Below are 20763 nucleotides of genomic sequence, written 5' to 3' on the forward strand. Positions count from 1 at the left end.
GAGCATAATAGGTCCTCTTTAATGAACGGAAGAGGTGCCGACATATTAGGCCAAAAGGTTCAATAGAGACAAAAAAACATTAAGCGGAGGACAAGGAGCAGAAAACCATTCACACCAGGGACAGGCTCCTAAACAGCCAAGGTCACAAGGTCAGAGTGGAATACAATAAATACAGGCAAGATTAGTAACTTGAAATTAGTAAATTAGAAAAAGCTTGAATGTGGTGTGAGAATCTGAACAGATAATGGTGATGAGGAACAGGTGAGGCATGACTATGACCAGCATCCTAGGAGTAGTTGACAGCAATATGGAGAAGTTTTCTGTTATTCAGACATCAGTCACACATAGCTTCCTCTGCTCCTTTCATAGTTACAGGCTTCCTGAAGGGGGACACGGTCAAACTGAAGACTCCTCAGATTGTCTATAAGTATTTCGAATGTGACAATTATAGAACTGGAATGTTTGCGGGCACCAACCGACACAATTATAACTTCACTGTCAGTGATGTGGCTGAGGTAACAGGTAAGACCCTTATGGATTTACACTCACTTTCATCACTTTCACTGCATTTACTGATGTAAATGATTCATGTGGATAATATAGCAAGAAATACATTAGCATTCCATTTCCAGGAGAATTTGTAGAATAAGAAATGTATTACCAATCATATACAGTACTACTATTGTGTTAAATAAATGACAAATTGATTCTCTTAGGTTCTACAGAGCCCGATACTGTGACCGTTAACTTTCCTGAGTACCCTGGTTGGGAGGGGAGTTCTTCTGAGCTGGAGCTGGTATTCGCGATAAATAAAGATCCATGATCACTTACTTATTTACTTCCCCTAACGTTTATTTTGGACCAACCAAAACCATCCTGTCCCTCTATGCAAATGCTCTGCTGATGTTCTATGCAAATACCTTTGGCCTTTATTTTATGTAACATTATGAACAGCTGCAAAGATCACATCTTGAAATCATTCATGAATCGATTTCTTCACTCTTCTTTCTGCCTTTGTTAGCGTGTAACAATCTCCATATTATGATCAACTAATAGTGTATGTCACTTTTGCAGTTTCACAGTAGAATGGAATTTATTAACACAATTTATTAACAATGCAGCCTATATGTCAATGCGGCAATGCCTTTGTTTCTTGTTCATTAAGTTTAATCCAAAGAAGAATTACGACCTGTTAATCAGTTAAAGACTTAAGATGTTCTTTGAATTCATTTTGTTGTCATGTAAGGGTAGGTGCAAAGTAATGCACATTATACTGTATATCACGGTTTTATCAGTGCCGATGTTGGAGTATATTTCACCTTGAGGCTTTATGAATAAACAAATGAATGTATTAATTAATGTTTGTTTATGTTGTCTTTTACTTGAGTGTCATCAAGAAATGATAGAGGATCAGATGGAGAGACACGAGGGGGCTTTAGGGTCTACGGTACAAGGGGTTGTGTGTGTTTGTGTGTGTGTGTGTGTGTGTGTGTGTGTGTGTGTGTGTGTGTGTGCCTGTTATTGGGTGCTGTGTGTGCATTTGTGTCAGCCTGACACGGCTTAAGAGCGTCTCAGCCAACAGAAGGAGGATATTTTATTTTAGTACCACCTAGACAAGGTATCATGAATTAGTGTGACTAGTCATCACGATCATGGCATGGACATGGTCCTTTCTCAGCGATGGAAGATAGCAATATGTTGGTCACAGGTCGTAGCAACAGTGATAGGAAATGCATGTGATTTGTTGGTTCAGTTCCCATCTGAAACAAAGACTAGGAGATATCATAATAGGTTAGTGGTGCGGGTGAATATTTGAGATACTCCCCCCGACTGCTTTTTTGTGTACGTCTTGCTGACTATGTCTGCCGGCATGATGAAAAAAAAGAAGACGCCTGGTTGTATCTTAAGTAATTAAGTAATAGTAATAACTTCTGTGTCTCAAACACACAGGTAAAAGCATTTATTGTCAAATTACACAGTATACTATTAATACATTGGTGTTACTCTTGGTGTTTAGAAGTCAGTTCTGCTGTAATTTAGCTAGTTAATTAGTTAGTTTAAGACCATTAGTAGTCACTAAACTACAGAGCAGAGATGCTGAGATGGAGAAACTTGGATGGACCCCACCAATTTTCACAAGGTAACACTTAAAGGCATCTGCAGAAGATGTTAGCTCTCAAATATCCCCTGCTGGGTGGCAGATATTAAGAACCTGTAGATGTTCTTCAGTCGTAATTGTAATAATATAGCGGGGTCTAATAGCAGCTTGTGTGTGTTATCGGATACGTTCGCGTTGTCATGTCAATCTAATTAACAGACTTAGCATTTCAATTGTTTAACAGACTGGCCGATTGTTTAACAAACTGGCCAATAACCGACGCAGCTACGATAGAACCTTTGAGGAAAAGGCTTCAGGGCCCAGTTAGATGGGAGGTATTAAGAACCTCTAAATGTTCTTCAGTTGTAATTGTAGCAGAACCCTTGACGTAAGGGCTTCAGGACCCAGTTAGATTGGAGATATTAAGAGCCTCTAAATGTTCTTCAGTTGTAATTGTAGCAGAACCCTTGACGTAAGGGCTTCAGGGCACAGTTAGATTGGAGATATTAAGAGCCTCTACATGTTCTTCAGTTGTAATTGTAGCAGAACCCTTGACGTAAGGGCTTCAGGGCCCAGTTAGTTTGGAGATATTAAGAGCCTCTAAATGTTCAATTGTAATTGTAGCAGAACCCTAGATAAGGGCTTCAGGGCCCGCTCTCTGTCCCATACGGTCCCCTGTAGAGTTTGGGTTTGTAGGTGAAACCGGGGTTGTTACATTAGTTTAATTAAATCAGTCTCATAAAATGTAATAATCATTAATTTTAGTATTTAATATTTTATAACTAAATTACTATAATAATGGAAAACTCTAGCTGTACCACTATGCTACAGTCTTAGTATGGTATTACAATACTAACGTATTACAATCTCAATGCAAGTCTATAACACTTCATGAAAACAACTAGACAAGTGAAGGCAATCAGAGTATTTGGTTGGCGGAAAATGTCTTTCAGTGGAATATTGGAACAATAACAGGCAAGACAATTGTTTGAGTCTAAAATAAACAATTTATTAAAAGTAACAAACAGGAATTAATGGCTAATATTAAATCAGGTATAATCACATAAACACTGGAGTAAAACAATTGAACAAGGCACAAAGTGGAATTGGGAAGTTGGGTAGTGAGGTAGTCTGTTTCAGGAATGCAGAGGAGGATGCGTTAGCTTCCTCGTCTCTGTGTGTGTGTGTGTGTGTGTGTGTGTGTGTGTGTGTGAGCGGGTGCGTGCGTGTGTGAGCGGGTGCGTGTGTGGGTATGCGAAGTTGCGAGTAATCCCCCTCTCAATGGAGAGATGGGGGAAGTGAGAGGGAGGCTTTGCGCAAGCGCACAGGCGATAGATGCTGTGTGCGTGAAGTAAAGAGTGCGTCAGGCCCCAACTAGATGGAGAATGGTCACCGGATGCTGCTGCAGGTCCGAGACCTGAACTCTATGTTTCTTATGCGCCAATTTAGTTGGGGGGAGGTGCACAGAGTAAAGAATGCCTGAACAAAGGATTCTTGCCTTAAGGACTAAATCCAAGCTAGGCCTTAATTCAATACAAGATATTTAACAACACTGAAATCGCGATGTATGCGTGTATATGTTCAGGTGGTGATGTAAAGGGAGTTAGAGAGAGAGAGAGAGGGGGGGGGGGGGGGGGGGTGCATACACAATCTATCTAACAAATAGCTAAAAGAACCAAGCAAGATTATCAGCGGTCAAGGACCGTGTAGACTGTGAATTTCAGATTGCATTTAGATCTTAATGAAATAAAATAACCACAATTCTCACATAGATTAAAACATACGTATAAAACTAAATTCTACCCAGATATTAGCCTTACTTGGATCGCTCTTGAATGGCGACCAAGATGTTTTCTGCAGGACTTCCGATGAGCAGCGTGGGACGCAGATTCGTGGAAGTTGCCAGGACCTTCTTAGCTCGTCAGCTGAAACTCGGGACGGCCTGGTGGTCGTTGAGGAGTCTCGAAGGGAATGAGAGTTCTTTTCGTCGACGTGAATGGATGAGGAGGGAACCGGTAGTACTATCGATGTAAACTCAGGTTGCAATTAAACGATTTCAAGTAGATTGGAACTTTGATCAGAAGTTCTATGGGCTACGTGTCGTCGTGTCGTCCTTTGTCCTGATGAGAATTCTTCTGTAGAGTCTGGTATCTCTATTTGTGAATGGATTTCTTCAGGAACACCAGGGTCAGGTGTGCTTCTTTTGGGTTGCTGTTGAACTCTGCTGCTGATGCCACTTCCTTCAGTGCACTGTCATAAACACCTAGAACATTAGAACACCTAAAACATTAGAATCGGAGCAGTTAAGGAACATTCTAGAGCCATTAAATGAATACTCCACCCAAAAAGGGTCGCCCCCCTCATGACATACTCAAGTGCAAACTTTGACACAGACAGCTGAGTGATCTACCATTCCTGGCATGTGCATGAAAGCACCAGTTCACATCATTCCCAACATCTGCTCTCTCACATCATTCCCAACATCTGCTCTTTCACATCATTCCCAACATCTGTTCAAATGAACTATATCACATCATTCCCATCATCTGTTCAAATGAACTGTATCACATTATTCCCAACATCTGTTCAAATGAAATGTATCACATTATTCCCAACATCTGTTCAAAAGAACTATATAACTTAATTCTGAACATCTGTTCAAATTAACTGTGTGGTAGGTGAAACTATATTTTAGTCTGTGTATATGTGCCTGTGTGGTAGGTGAAACTATCTTATAGTCTGTGTATGTTTTCCTGTGTGGTAGGTGAAACTATCTTTTAGTCTGTGCCTGTGTGACTGTGTGGTAGGGGAAACTCTATTTTAATGTGTGTATGTGTGCCTGTGCCCTTTGGAATTAACCAGAGAAGGGGCAGAACATGTTTTTACAGGCCATGGGTGCCTTAAGGCTAATCACATGAATTATTTTTCTTTTGTAATATTATGTTGTGGCTAATTACTCTTTATCCTTTCAATCAGGAGACTAGAGACTGGTTGTAGAAATCTAGAAGTTTGTATTGCAGTCACTAATGTAGCAATAAAGGACAGGTTCCATGGCTCGTCTCTGGGTGTGAAAACGCTACAGGCTCTTTTTAAGGCCTCAACTCTGAGAGTTTCTCCGTGGCTTGTTCTGTATGGCTGCTTGCCAAACCCAATCAGAATGACCTTATCTTAATCTTGCATAAGTGGTTATGCCCATGGTGCATACCCTCTTTGTGTAGGCTATGTTTCTCACAGGCCGAAGAGGGGCCTCTGGACTTGTAATAAATCTCTTCTATGGTATCTATGGTATGTACTCCAGACGTTTTAGAGCAGGATCTTCTGTTCTTACTGCAGACACACTCTAAGAAACCTCTTCACATAAAAAATATCCTACAATTATTAACATATTTTGTAATATGTTACATGCTTGATAACTTCTTAAATGAGGTTGACTTGAATGTCCGGTTGTGGGATACCATGTCTCTTAATAACACAATAGTTTTCTGAAATGAATTAGGGAATTTCTAGACTTCTGCAATCTTGCCCTGTGCCTTTAAGGCCAGTGTGCGCACACAATCATGAAGAAACACAAACACTCCCACTTCTGGTGAAACAAAAACCTTTTTAGCTTTCCTTGTAGACAGAACGTGTGTGCCTGTGTGGTAGGTGAAATGGCCAGTGCTTCAGTGTTTCAGGATGAGTTCTGCTGTTCTATCTGTCTGGATCTTCTGACGGACCCGGTGACTGTTACCTGTGGACACAGTTTCTGTTTGAAGTGTATTACAGGATGCTGGGATCAGGCAGACCATAAGGGTGTTTACAGCTGCCCCCAGTGCAGAGAGACCTTCACTCCTAGACCAGTTCTTCGCAGAAGCACATTGCTGGCTGATGTTGTGGAGAAGCTGAGGAAGATAGAAGTCCAGTCTGATCACACAGCTCCTTCCAACGCCGGACCAGACGATGTGGAGTGTGATTTCTGCACTGGGAGAAAACACAAAGCCATCAAGTCGTGTCTATCATGCATGGGCTCTTACTGTGAGGTTCACATCCAGCCTCACTATCAAGTGGCCTGTCTGAAAAAGCACAAGCTAGTGAATGCCTCCTCACGGCTACAAGAGAAGATCTGCTCACAACACGACAGGATCATTGAGGTGTTTTGTCGCACAGATCAGAAGTTGATATGTATGCTCTGTTCAATGGACGGCCACAATGGACACAAAACTGTCTCCGCTATAGCAGAACGAACTGAGAAGCAGGTAAGCACTCTCTCTCTCTGTCCCTCTCTCTCATTATTTTCTTAACTGAATTGAATAGAGTGAGAATAGTGATCAATCTGTATAATAAAATCATCAATATTCCGTCAATACCCATCTATTTATCTGTTGTAAATGTTGCCTAAAGCTAATGGATATTTGCCTGTGTACATTTATCCACAGAAAAAGTTGTTGGAGATGAAGTGGGATAACCAGATGTGGATCCAACAGAAGGAGAAGGAGGTGCAGAAGGTGAAAGGGCTTTGAAGTCTCTGCAGGTGATCACTGATAAACATGACTGATGTAAACTGATTGTAAACTGATTGTTTTACACAATTGATTTTGCTCCGCACTATGTCTGAACCCTTTTGGGTAAGAGTTTGGTTCTGTAGAATTGGTTTAATTTCTGAATTTCAGTTTTTACATTTCATTAGTTTTATTTCAGTTTTAAACATTTTGTTAGTTCAGTTTCCTTCCCCTCTTGTGCGTTTTAGGTCTGTCTTGCTCTGCACAGACGATACAAGCAGAGACACACAACTTTGCATGTCTACAGGCTAAGAAATTTTTCTTTTTTGAATAGTGATTGAAAATGAGCTGATATGAGTGCTCCTGTCTTGTTAACAGGCCTCTGCAAAAAAAGCTGTGAGGACACAGAGAGGATATTCACGGAGCTGATCAGCTTCATGGAGAAAAACACTCTGAGGTGAAAGAGTCGATCAGAGCTCAGGAGAAGGCAGAGGTGAGGTCGAGCTGAAGGACTCCTGAAGCAGCTGGAGCAGGAGATCGCTAAGCTAAAGAACAAAGATGCTAAGATGGAGCAAACTCCAGCCAATTGAGGACCCCATTGATTTCCTTCAGGTAACATTACTAGCCCCTTGGTCACCTACAGAGAGTCTTGACTCGCCTTAATTAGATGGTTCTATCAAGACTCTCTCTTGTCATCATAACAAAAAAGACCCTTGAAGTTGGGGCTTCCAGACCTAACTCTTTACAGTCCCCTAAGAGTTCATGTGCACAAACCTAACACACCTGATGCTTCTCATCAGCATTTAAGGACAGCAGGGTCACGTGTGTTTCGTTGGATATCTGGATGGCAGCCCACCCAACACAGGTGTGCACCTACACCTGCCTAAAATGGCACATACAGAGCTGAACTACAATGCTGTATTCAGGAGATATTAATTATTCTCTACAAGCTCCAAAAATGCATCTCAACATCTATGAAATATATATAAAAACAGATTGAGCATGCAGTTTTAATCATTTCCCTGTCTTGCCAATGGTTTCAAAAATCTTATGTTATCAGTTCAGTTCAAATCAGTTATATGAACAATTTCTCAAACATAGTTGATGTTAATGGTGTGCATGTATCAATTTTTGGAAAATGTTGGGTGTATATGTTTTAGGATTTATAGTACCTGCAACCCTTCACCTCTGAGACCAATGGTTTAGATCAGGGGTTCCCAACCTTTTCGACTCCGAGGCCCAACTTTTCGTATTTGTAACAGGTCGGGGCCCAACAGACACCCCGCTTATTTTAGCTAATCTATATTCCATTAGGCTAATTGAATCTATAATCCATTCATTCTAATTAATAAGCGATTGTTATGTGTCACAAAAAGCAACATCAGCACCTGCTACAGGTGGAAGCCTAGAAATGAATAAAAGAAAATATAACTCTAGATATTGCATCCAAATTGTGGAATTGTATTGTGCACCAGAAAACAACATAATACCACACAGAGAACTTAGTTGCAGTAGGCCTAGGCCTATTTGTGCACAGCAAACAAGCAAGGAAATAAAACCAGAATAGACCCAAGATAGCATCACTCTCAAAACAAAGTTGATGAAAACATGCAAACAAGACCACTCAGCTAGGTCCTAATTAAAATAGGTGATGCTTCAGACATGCAAATAGTAGGTTCAAATAGGTCAATATAACTGATTCAAAATAATTGAAATAATGATTTAAATCTGTGGCTGCAATCTATTATCAAACATAAATAGCACCGAGCAATTCCCTGGGCAGTAGTTCGAGTTGGTAGTTCTCCACAGAAAAGCATGATCCTCTTGTAGAATACCACTCCAATGATAACGCACAAAAAACAGCACTAATGCAGCTTTACTGACGTCCGTCGACCCGTCTTGTTTAAAAGGAACGGGCTGCCTTTTCATCCTTTCCAGGACTGGTTCTGTACGTGAGTGCTGGATGTTGCTGTCTCCAAATGTCCGATTCAGATTTGAAGTTTGAGGCGCCTCATTAGACAGCTTTAAAACGCACTCAACACACTGCGCCCTGGGCTCAACCTCCATTCAGAAAACCCAAATCTAATTTAATCAGGGTTGTATTGTACGCTGAATCTGAGTAGTTTTCGCTTATGACATTACCAGTGCTGTCATTCTTCCGCTTAAAGAAACCGCTAATAGTCGTCACAGCGCCTCAACTTGATGACGCTGTAAAGTTTGATAGGATAGGATATTATTTTCATGATCTGTCTGTTATGCCCTATTTATATATTTTTATATTGTGTTTAAAACATCCAATTTCAATCATAAATTGTATTAATATTAGGGCTGTCAATTTTCGTGCTCTCTCGCGTCATACAAGGAATGGTATGCGGGACACAATGGTGCACCTCGACGGTAAACACCTCAGTCAGCCCACCGTCTTCAACTACTGTTGATGGGCCGACAGTCACCGGCAACCCAAACTGCTACAGCGTTGGTAACCTTTCACGGACTGGTCTAGTTATTTTCCTAGTTGAAGTCGTGGAGTGGTGGTTGGCGACCATCTAACCTGGGACTGCTTCTGTCGGGGTGCTTTGCATTAAGGTGATAACTTAAAGACGAGCTGCTTCTGTGATCGCTAAATTCAGCTTGACAAATGCTACAACTTTAGTTTTGTCGATTGTTCCGTCATTTTGCCTCTTAAACAGACACTTTCCGCCCAACAATCCCTCAGCTCTCTCCATCTTCCACTACCGTCTTGGTCTCTCCTATCTAACTGATTTTACTTCAGGCACGGCGGTATCATGTCATTGGTCAACGCACACCGGAAGTTAACAACGTTGCTGTAACTGCGTTAAAATATTGTATCGCCTTAATCTCGGCCACAATAATCTCATAGATTGACGCATTAATTTTGACAGCCCTAATTAATATTGTTCCCAACTAAAAAATCAGTTCTTCGTGGAAAATTCACGGGGGAAAAAAAAACCTGAAACATTTTCGCGGCCCACTGGAAGGTGCTCCGCGGCCCATTGGGAAACCCTGGTCTAGATAGCACCTTTTTATCTAGTCCTCACGGCCTATGATCTCTCTGTTTGATCCCCTGTAGAGTTTCCGGTCACACCTCACCTCCTCATCTGTGGCTAAGAACCTTCCGAAGATTACTTTTAATCCACCAGTTCTCCTTCAGTAACATGATGAAATCAGGTGTCTCCGTCTCTGAATGAGAAACAAAACCAGTTCCTCCAGGACATATTTAAAGGTAGGCTTCTTCAAGATCACATGTCACAAGCCTGTAAGGCCAGAACTAAGCTTGGACCTAGAAGCAGAGACCAGAGTAGGGCTGGGAAGGACCTGTTAAAGAGGACCTATTATGCTTCAATTTTCAATGTTCATGATTTATAATCTCCTTTTCTCGCCTGGTTTAAGGCCTGGTTTGCTGCTTTGATATTCTCCATTTTTTCTAGATATAACTATAATGTCACTTAAAGGGGAGTTATTGATTGAAATAGTTTTGATTGAGTAGATTGAACTCTTTTGTGCTCTTCTTTTTAGGCACAATTATATTTTATGCTGTTCTTTGCCTCAGAAATCATCTACAGCGTCTGGTGGTTTACAAGCTGTTCACGGGTCCTGCAACAATTCAATTAAATTCTATTTCTATTTATATAGCGCTTAAACAATAAAATTCTCTGAAGGCGCTTCAAAGAAACCAAGAGACATGCATTTCTCTGCAGGCAAGCAGAACTTAGCATAATATTTTAGGTAAAAGTGGGCCTGCAGCTGATTAGTATCATTATGACATAATAGGGTGTCCATTTTGATTTGTTGGAAAGCCTCGTTAGTGAGAAGTCTACTGCTGAACACTGGGTCTAAAGTTTAGCTACAGCCAACACCTCCACACTTGAACACCCTTTTTTAAACACAATGGTGAAGGGGGACAAAAACTTGAATGCGGATTGAGAATCTGAAACAGATAATGGTGATGAGGAACAGGTGAGGCATGGACTATGACCAGCATTCCTAGGAGTAAAGTGACAGCAATATGGAGAAGTTTTCTGTGTTCAGTCAAATAGCTTCCTCTGCTCCTTTCATAGTTACAGGCTTCATGAAGGGGGACATCGGTCAAAACTGAAGACTCCTCAGACCGTCTATAAGTCTTCAGGATGTACAATATTGAACCTGATATGTACATGAGTCACCAACCAATACTATTATGACTTGGCCAGAAAGGTAAGACCCTTATATGGATTTACACTCACTTTCATCACTTTCACTGCATTTACTGATGTAAATGATTCATGTGGACAATAAAGCAAGAAATACATTAGCCATTCCATTTCCAGGAGATTTGTAGAAATAAGAAACGTATTACCAATCGTATATAGTACTACTATTGTGTTATATAAATAACAAATGGATTCTCTTAGGTTATACAGAGCCCGATACCGTGACTGTTAACTTTCCTGAGTACCCTGGTTGGAGTGGGAGTTCTTCTCAGCTGGAACTGGTATTCGTGATAAAGAAAGATCCATGATCATGATGAAGATTATTATGAATCTCTTACATATTATACTTACTTCCCCTGACGTTCCTTTTGGACCCGACCAAACAGCTGCAAAGGTCACATCTTGAAATCATTCTTGAATCGGTTTCTTCGCTCTTCTTTCTGCCTTTGTTAGCGTGTAACAATCTCCATATTATGATCTCACAATAGTGTAAGTCACTTTTGCAGTTTCACAGAAGAGAGGAATGTATTAACACAATGCAGCCTATATGTAAATGCAGCAATGCATTTGTTTCTTGCTCATTAAGTTTGATCTATAGAAGACTTACGAACTGTTAATCAGTTAAAGACTTAAGTTGTTCTTTAAATTAATTTTGCTGTCATGTATGGGTAAGTGCAAAGTAATGCACATTATACATCACAGTTTTATCAGTGCCGATGTTTGAGTATATTTCACCTTGAGGCTTTATGAATAAACAAATGAATGCATTAATTCATGTTTGTTTATGTTGTGTTTTACTTGAGTGTCATCAAGAAATGATAGAGGATCAGATGGAGAGACACGAGGGGGCTTTAGGTTCTACGGTACAGGGTGTGTGTGTGTGTGTGTGTGTGTGTGTGTGCCTGTGATTGCGTTTTGTGTGTGCATGTGTGTCAGCCTGAAACGGCTAAAGAGCGTCTCAGCCAACAGAAAGAGGATATTTTATATTAGTACCACCTAGACAAGGAATCATGAATTAGTGTGACTAGTCATCACGATCATGGCATGGACATGGTCCTTTCTCAGCGATGGAAGATAGCAATATGTTGGTCACAGGTCGTAGCAACAGTGATAGGAAATGCATGTGATTTGTTGGTTCGGTTCCCATCTGAAACAAAGACTAGGAGATAGCATAATAGGTTAGTGGTGTAGCTGAATATTGGAGATACTCCCCCCGACTGCTTTTTTGTGTGTGTATTGCTGACTGCCGGCTTGATGAAATAAAAACGGAAAAAAAAGACCCTGGTTTATCTAAAGTAATTTGTTTCTGTGTCTCTAACCGAAAGTAAAAGCATTTATTGTCAATTTACACTGAATGCTCTTAATACATCAGTGACACTCTTGGTGTTTAGAAGTCAGTTCTGTTGTCATTTAGCTAGGTAACTTGCTAGTTTAAGGCCACTAATAGTCACTAAACTACAGAGCAGAGATGCTGAGATGGAGCAACATGGATGGACCCCACCAGTTTTCACAAGGTAACACTTAAAGGCATCTGCAGAGGATATTAGCTCTCAAATATCCCCTGCTGGGTGGCAGATATTAAGAACCTCTAGATGTTCTTCAGTCGTAATTGTAATAGTATAGCGGGCCTAATAGTAGCTTTTGTGTGTTATCGGCTACGTTCGTTGTCATGTCAATCTAATCAATAGACTTAGCATTTCGATTGTTTAACAAACTGGCCGATAACCGACGCAGCTACGATAGAACCTTTGAGGAAAAGGCTTCAGGGCCCAGTTAGATTGGAGATATTAAGAACCTCTAAATGTTCTTCAGTCATAATCGTAGCAGAACCCTTGAAGTAAGGGCTTCAGGGCCCGTTCTCTGTCCCATATTGTCCCCTGTACAGTTTGGGTTCAAGCCTCACCTATCAGACCCGACGGCTCTCTTCAGGCCCTTCAGGAACACCAGGGTCAGGTGTGCTTCTTTTGGGTTGCTGTTGAACTCTGCTGATGCCACTTCCTCCAGTGCACTGTCGTAAACACCTAGAACATTAGAACACCTAAAACATTAGAATCAAGACAGTAAAGGAACAATCTAGATCCATCCAAGGAATACTCCACCCAAAAAAGGGGTCGCCCCCCTCATGACACACTGAATTGCAATCTTTGACACAGACAGCTGAGTGATCTACCATTCCTGGCGTGTGCATGAAAGCACCAGCTCACATCATTCCCAACATCTGCTCTCTCACATCATTCCCAACATCTGCTCTTTCACATCATTCCCAACATCTGCTCTCTCACATCATTCCCAACATCTGTTCAAATGAAGTATATCACATCATTCCCAACATCTGTTCAAATGAACTATATCACATAATTCCCAACATCTATTCAAATAAACTATATAACTTAATTCCCCAAATCTGTTCAAATTAACTATATCACATCATTCCCAAGATCTGTTCAAATGAACTATATCAGTACTATAAAATAGGGGGATATTTGATTGGATGAATCCCAAAAGGATCTGTATGAAGGTTGAATGAATAGGTGCCAATCGCCACATATTGTCCGGTAAGAACAGATGATGTCAAAATCCCAATGACAAAGTAAGAACTGGATTTATTTCCACACACACACTCTCAAGACATGAATGGCAGGATGAATATGGAATGACTGTTGATAGACATGAATAGGATGACAATGATAGAATGATCCGTGAATATTGACTAGGATGAACCATGGTTTCTACAGAAATGATAAATAACAAAGACGTACAAATATGAACAATTATATACAACAAAGATGAATATAGTATATACACGATGAATATTACAGCTATGATATAAGTATGGATCTGTCCCTTTAATGCCGTGCTGCGTAACGGTGAACATTCCATTATCTCCGTAACCAGCGGTAACTCGTTAAAGTAGCAGTAACAGAGTGAAATACGAATGCTACGGATGATAATGATAAAAGTAACTAACAGATACTATCTACAATGATACTGACAGACTAAATCGCTAAATGACACATAACAACTGAACACTCACTATCTTAAGGACGCACGGCAAGAACGAACGTGAATGGCTCTGATCTTTGAATCGTCCGATTAACTCCCGATGGCTGATACAGAGGTGGGTTAGACTTATATAGGGGAGAGGGGGGATGAGGGGAGCCAGAAAACCGGACTTGGGGTAGCCAATGACTTTCAGAGCATTAGCTGTGCATCTGCAGCCCATGAGTCCCTATGGAACTCTAGGATCAACTGATTGGGTGACCTCTCTATGGTCCCCAAGTCTCAGCTTTTGAACAAGTACAATGTTGGCTGTGCATTGAGTAAACAAGTTGCACATTTTAGGATTCATATTAAAGGCATTAATGCTTCATCTGAGCACATTTTTTTCTGCTCACAACATGACAGAATCATTGAGGAGTTTTGTCGCACAGATCATACATCAGAGATCAGTGATGTATGCTCTGTTCAATGGACGACCAAAACGGACTCAAAATTGTCTCCGCAATGACCAGTTGATTCAAATAAGCTAAATGCCTTTCAATGATGAGGGAGAATATATAGAATTATGATTTGATTTCTGATTATTTATTTGTCTTCAAATGGATTTCTCTTTAAGAGCCTTTCGTTTGCCCCTGTTGCCATTGTGCTTGCTCTAAGGGGGTCCAGTCACTGGGCTCTGTAAAAGCGCCTTGAGACAATTTTATTGTTTGGGCACTATATAAATACAATTGAATAAAATTGAATTGAACATGTCTGTATTTTCCTAATGATTACCCTGCATATAGTAATTGGGTTGGACTGTAAGGACGATTAGGAGGAAGTACATACCAGCTGCCATAGAGGTCTTATGAGGTCGTATCCTGCTGGACTCTCTGTCAGTGTTTGTGTTTGGTGAGACCCTCTACCCAGACCCTACGTGTGCCTAGTCTAATGAATGCATTAGACACATTTATGACTCATGAAAAGACAGCCAACTGCTTCACATGGAAAACAAAATGCTAGATGTTTACTTGAAATACATTTAATATCTTCACAACAGTTCAAACCATTAAAGACGATCACTATGCATACATACTCATACTCATGAACTGAGCAGGCATGTCATCGGATCTGCTAACTGAAAGCCACAGCACCCCAGCATGCTCTTCCCATAGGAAATAATAACCTGGACTTCTGACTTCTGACTTTTCCTCTGGAACAAATTACCCAATACAGTCCATACACATGAGTCAGCATAGGCATACATAAGGCATACATAAGGGAGGTTATAAACCTGCAATTTGGAATTAACCAGAGAAGGGGCAGAACATGTTTTTATTGACCATGGGTGACTAATCGCACAAATTGTTTTTCTTTTGTAATATTATTAACATATTCTGTAGTATGTTACGTGCTTGATAACTTCTTAAATGGGGTTGGCTTGAATGTCCGGTTGCGAGAAACCATGTCTCTTAATAACACAATCGTTTTTTTAAATGAATTAGGGAACTTCTAGACTTCTGCAATCTTGCCCTGTGCCTATAAGGCAGGTGTGCACACATAACCAGGAAGAAACACAAACACTCCCACTTCTGGAGAAACGAAACCTATTTAGCTTTTCTTGTAGTGTGTGCCTGTGTGGTAGGTGGAACTCTCTTTTAGTCTGTGTGTGTGTGCCTGTGTGGTAGGGGAAACTCTCTTTTAGTCTGTGTGTGTGTGCCTGCGTGGTAGGTGAAATGGCCAGTGCTTCAGTGTTTCAGGATGAGTTCTGCTGTTCTATCTGTCTGGATCTTCTGACGGACCCGGTGACTGTTACCTGTGGACACAGTTTCTGTTTGAAGTGTATTACAGGGTGCTGGGATCAGGAACACTATAAGGGTGTTTACAGCTGCCCCCAGTGCAGAGAGACCTTCACTCCTAGACCTGTTCTTCGCAGAAACACAATGATGGCTGAAATGCTGGAGAAGCTGACGAAGACAGAAGTCCAGTCTGATGACACGGCTCCTTCCAACGCCGGACCCGACGATGTGGAGTGTGATTTCTGTACTGGGAGAAAACACAAAGCCATTAAGTCGTGTCTAACATGCATGGGATCTTACTGTGAGGTTCACATCCAATCTCATTTTCAAGTGGCCTGTCTGAAAAAGCACAAGTTGGTGAATGCTTCCTCACGGCTACAAGAGAAGATCTGCTCACAACACGACAGGATCATTGAGGTGTTTTGCCGCACAGATCAGAAGTTGATATGTATGCTCTGTTCAATGGACGACCACAACGGACACAAAACTGTCTCCGCTATAGCAGAACGAACTGAGAAGCAGGTTAGCCCTCTCTCTCTCTCTCTCTCTCTCTCTCTCTGTCTCTCTCTCTTATTATTTGCTTAACTGAATTGAATAGAGTGAGAATAGTGATCAATCTGTTTAAATCGTCAGTATTCTGCCAATACCCATCTTTGTATCTGTTGTAAATGTTGCCTTAAGCTATTGGATACCTGTGGACATTTATCCACAGAAAAAGTTGTTGGAGATGAAGAGGGATAACCTGAGGTGGATCCAGCAGATTAAGAAGGAGGTGCAGCAGGTGAAACAAGCAAAGAAGTATCTGCAGGTGATCACTGATAAACATGACTGATGTAAACTGATGTTTGTTGCACACATCTCTTGCACACTGTTGTTTTTGCCCCCCTAGTATGGGGCGCCGTTTGTAAAATGTTGCACGTTCGAATATCCTGCTCAGTTTTGGTACATTTAGCATTATCATATGGGGGAAAAAGCATGACGATATTCAAATGTCACTTTTTCAAGCATTTAGAGAGAAATTCATGTAAATTCATGCGATTACTTTTCCAAGGATAATTTTTGGCAGTAACACAAAGTTGTTAATTAATATAAATCTTTCATCTAAATGTTAATGTTAAATGTAAATGTAAATGTAAATGTTAAATGTAAATGTTAAATCTAAATGTAAATGTTCGATGTTATATATAAATGTTAAATATAAGTGTTAAATGTAAATGTTAAATGTAAATACAAATATCAAATGCTAAATGTAAATGTTAAATGTAAATGTAAATGTTAAATGTAAATGTTCAGTCTACATGTCAGACTTGAGACAGAACATTACAATATTTACGGTAATTCATAGCTTTCAGTCACGTGACTACAATGGATACCTTGCGGGCAAAAAGAACAGGTGAACAGCGAAGATGTCGACCAACAGTGGACATCTTCAAGCAGTGCAGCCTACTCAATTACGATCGCCATCAAACACAGATCATACCACAATAGCCAGACAGAGATATCTAGAAAAAAATTACATTTTGGGAACCTCTGATCCCTTTACTGCACCCACTGATATTTGTATTTCTATAACGTCGTCGAAGTCCCTGCCTGAGCTCCAGTTTGGAGATATTTACATCTATCTAATAGAAAATCCGTCCCCCTACACACCTCAAAAACTGAAAGCCTACAAAAGCACAGATAGTAATTTAATTTTCAGAAGGGGATGGGTTCATAACGATGTCGTCTGGAAGGTGAAAACTAATAAACATCTTCATTATCAGAGCAAAGATGATTGCCATTTAATAGCTAGCTACCAGCTAGCGAGCTACATGCTGTTAGCTAGCAGCCTTTAGCCTACCCAACGCTGTTCTTTATCATTTGACACAATTTCCTGGTTAACACAAGTACAACCACCTGGTCTGGCGAATGACAACTGAAATTATCTTCCCATGTATTTTCTACTGGCATTGTAGTATTACCAGTTGGTCGACAAAATACAGTAGTATAGCCTACTTGCTTAGGTACTTGTAGCATTTACATTTAACATTTACATTTAACACTTATATTTAACATTTATATATAACATCGGACATTTACGTTTATATTTAACATTTACATTTACATTTAACATTTAACATTTAACATTTACATTTAACATTTACATTTAACATTTACATTTAGATGAAACATTTATATTATTCAACAACTTTGTGTTACTGCCAAACATTATCCTTGGAAAAGTTATTGCATGAATATACATGAATATCTCTCTAAATGTTTGAAAAAGTGACATTTGAATATTGTCAAGCTTTTTTTCCCATATGATAATGCTAAATGTACCAAAACTGAGCAGGATTTTCGAACGTGCGACATTTTACAAACGGCGCCCCATACCCTAGCAACCCCAAAATGGCTGAATGCTGTGGGTTAAGAGTGTTTCTGGTACTTGTTTTGTTAGGTGTTGTTTGGCTCTGCAAAGATGGCAAAAAAGCACTTGTCTGCATGTCAATGGGCTGAGGAATCCTTTGTGATGCTTGAAAATGAGCTGATATCAGTGCCTCTGTCCTGTTAACAGATGTCTGCACAGGTAGCTGTTGAGGACACAGAGAAGATCTTCATGGAGGTGATCAGCTTCATGCAGAAAAAAAGGATTGAGGTAAAAATGTCTATCAGAGCTCAGGAAGGGGCAGAGGTGAGTCGAGCTGAAGGACTCCTGAAGCAGCTGGAGCTGGAGATCGCTACGCTAAAGAACAGAGATGCTAAGATGGAGCAACTCCTACCAATTGAGGACCCCATTGATTTCCTTCAGGTAACACTACTAGCCCTCTGGTCACCTACAGAGAGTCTTGACTTGCCATAATTAGATGGGTTCTATCAAGAGCCTCTTTTGTCATCATACGGAAAATACCTTGAAGTTGGGGCTTCCAGACCTACTCTTTGTGATTTACAGTCCCCTACAGAGTTACTGTGCACCAAACACACCCGATGCAGTGTTAAATTATTTCCTGTCTTGCCAATGGTATATGAAATTTCAAAATCTCATATTTTGTCCATGAATCAGTTGTATGAACAATTACCCGAAAATATTGGATATTTATGGTGTGCATGCATCCATTTCTGGAAAATGTTGGGTGTGTGTGTTTTAGGATTTATAGTAAAACCCACAACCCTTCACCTCTGAGACCAATGGTCTAGATAGCACCTTTTTATCTAGTCCTCATGGTCTATGTCTGTCTGTTTGATCCCCTGTAGAGTTTCCAGTCACACCTCACCTTCTCATCTGTGGCTAAGAACCTTCCCAAGGTTACTTTTGAAACAAAGTTCTCCTTCCGTGAAGTGATGAAAGCAGTGTCTCCGTCTCTGAATGAGAAAACAAAACAGTTCCTCCAGGACATATTTAAAGGTAGGCTTCTTCAAGATGACATGTCACAAGCCTGTAAGCCTCTAAGCTTGGACCTAGAAGCAGAGACCAGAGAGGGCTGGGAAGGACCTTTTAAAGAGGACCTATTATGCTCATTTTCAATGTTCATGATTTTATTATCTCCTTCTCTCTTCTGGAGTAAGGCCTGGTTTTCTTCTTTGATATTCTTTGATATTATTGTTTTTTTAGGATATAACTATTATTTAACCTAAAGAGGAACTCGTATGCTCATTTTCAATGCTTATAATTTTAGAATAGAATAGATGTAAATGCTTAAATGTTCCAAACACATTATTTTTCTCATACTGTCCATCTCTATTCACCCTCTGTCTGAAACACCCTGTTAGAGCTTGTGTGTCGTGTGCAGCTGTTTAGCAACAATATGATTCAGTTGGAAAGTTAGCCTTGTTAGCGAGATACCTACAGCTGAGCACTGGGTCTACAGCTTGGCTACAGCCAACACATCCACACTTGAATACTTCCTTTTTTAAACATGAGGGGAGAGGGGGATATTTCCCCTCACAGTGCAGCACACAGCATCTTCACAACACAGCTACAAAACTTAACACACTCCTCCTGTTCTCCAGTAGTTACTGTGTGTTGTGTGAGGGTATTCCAAGCTTGCTGCTTGGTGAGCAATAGGGAGATTGTGTTCCGAGATTGAGTCATCTTGTAACAAAGGAAAAGGACTGGAATTCCAATGAGGTGTTTCAGGCAGCTGAGAAAAGGGGTTCCTGTGGGAGAGAGTTACTCTCTCTGGTGTGTACTTTGGGCTTTTGTAACTTTGCAGACTGTCTACATGCACAAAAGGCTATAGAACACACTAAAGGAAAGAGAAAAAGTGGAAGAGCATAATAGGTCCTCTTTAATGAAGGCAGAGGTGCAGACATAATGGGCCAAAAGGTTCAATAGAGACAAAAAAAACATTAAGGGGAAGACAAGGAGCAGAAAACAAGTAAACAGCCAAGGTCACAAGGTCAGAGTGGAATACAATAAATACGGGCAAGACTAGTAACATGAAAACAGGCAGGAGAAAAAACGAAGGTTACGTATGTAACCACGGTTCTATGAGTTTCGGATGACCGCCAGAGGCGGTGCTTACAGCACTGGATTTCCATCGCACGTACGTGCAGGTCGAGTGTTAATACCAACAAAGTCACCTGTGACCTGGGTGACGTCATCAATGTGCGCTAGCACAAAAGGCCGTCTCACCCAGCAAGCGACCTCTTGACAATCTTCTCGTGCAAACTCCGAATGACTGCCAAGGTCTGGCGGTCATCCGAAACTCATAGAACCGTGGTTACATACGTAACCTTCGTTCTATTTCGTTTCTCCTGACCGCCAGAGGCGGTGCTTACAGCACTGGATGACTAATACCAACAAAGTCATGAGGAGTGCCTACCGGCTTCTAGAGATGCCGTAACGGCAGGGTGACCCCCTTGCCTTCAGGATGCCACTGCAGGCAATCCGTGCTTACTGGCAAGGCGTGTAACTCCCCTACTCGCTTTGTTGACGTAATGGCTAGAAGAAAAGCGGTCTTCATTGAAAGCCAGCTGAGCTCCGTCGTCTGTAAAGGCTCAAACGGGGCTGCACAGAGTGCTCGTAGCACCAGGAGGAGATCCCACTGGGGCACCTGCCTCCGCTGTGGGGGTCTTAGTCGAGGAGCCCCCTTGAGGAACCGAGTCACCAGGGTATGGGACCCGATAGTTCTGCCTTCTATCCGAATGTGCCCTGCGGAGATGGCAGCAGCATACACCCTGATGGTGGAGGGCGTGAGTCCCCGATCCAGGAGTGA

General features: G+C 41.0%; 2 protein-coding genes and 1 long non-coding RNA gene across 3 annotated transcripts; all 3 read left to right on the top strand.

Annotated features, from left to right (window-relative positions):
• Positions 1 to 6: 6 nt before the first annotated feature.
• LOC122130550 lies at positions 7 to 1359 on the top strand. The gene is made up of 3 exons (XR_006151919.1): positions 7 to 261; positions 370 to 522; positions 717 to 1359. It is a non-coding gene; the product is annotated as an uncharacterized LOC122130550 (long non-coding RNA).
• A 4055-nt stretch (positions 1360 to 5414) lies between these two features.
• Positions 5415 to 6597, top strand: LOC122130551 (E3 ubiquitin/ISG15 ligase TRIM25-like). The gene is made up of 2 exons (XM_042705260.1): positions 5415 to 6333; positions 6514 to 6597. Exons 1-2 carry the CDS (start codon positions 5749 to 5751, stop codon positions 6595 to 6597), a joined length of 669 nt encoding a protein of 222 aa, XP_042561194.1. The 5' UTR covers positions 5415 to 5748.
• Positions 6598 to 15496: 8899 nt separating this feature from the next.
• LOC122130548 (E3 ubiquitin/ISG15 ligase TRIM25-like) lies at positions 15497 to 19180 on the top strand. Its single transcript, XM_042705257.1, has 5 exons — positions 15497 to 16087; positions 16278 to 16373; positions 18123 to 18356; positions 18800 to 18950; positions 19158 to 19180. Exons 1-5 carry the CDS (start codon positions 15503 to 15505, stop codon positions 19178 to 19180), a joined length of 1089 nt encoding a protein of 362 aa, XP_042561191.1. The 5' UTR covers positions 15497 to 15502.
• The last annotated feature ends 1583 nt before the right edge of the window (positions 19181 to 20763 follow it).

Source organism: Clupea harengus, unplaced genomic scaffold, assembly GCF_900700415.2.
Source record: "Clupea harengus unplaced genomic scaffold, Ch_v2.0.2, whole genome shotgun sequence".
NCBI classification, from domain to species: Eukaryota; Metazoa; Chordata; class Actinopteri; order Clupeiformes; family Clupeidae; genus Clupea; species Clupea harengus.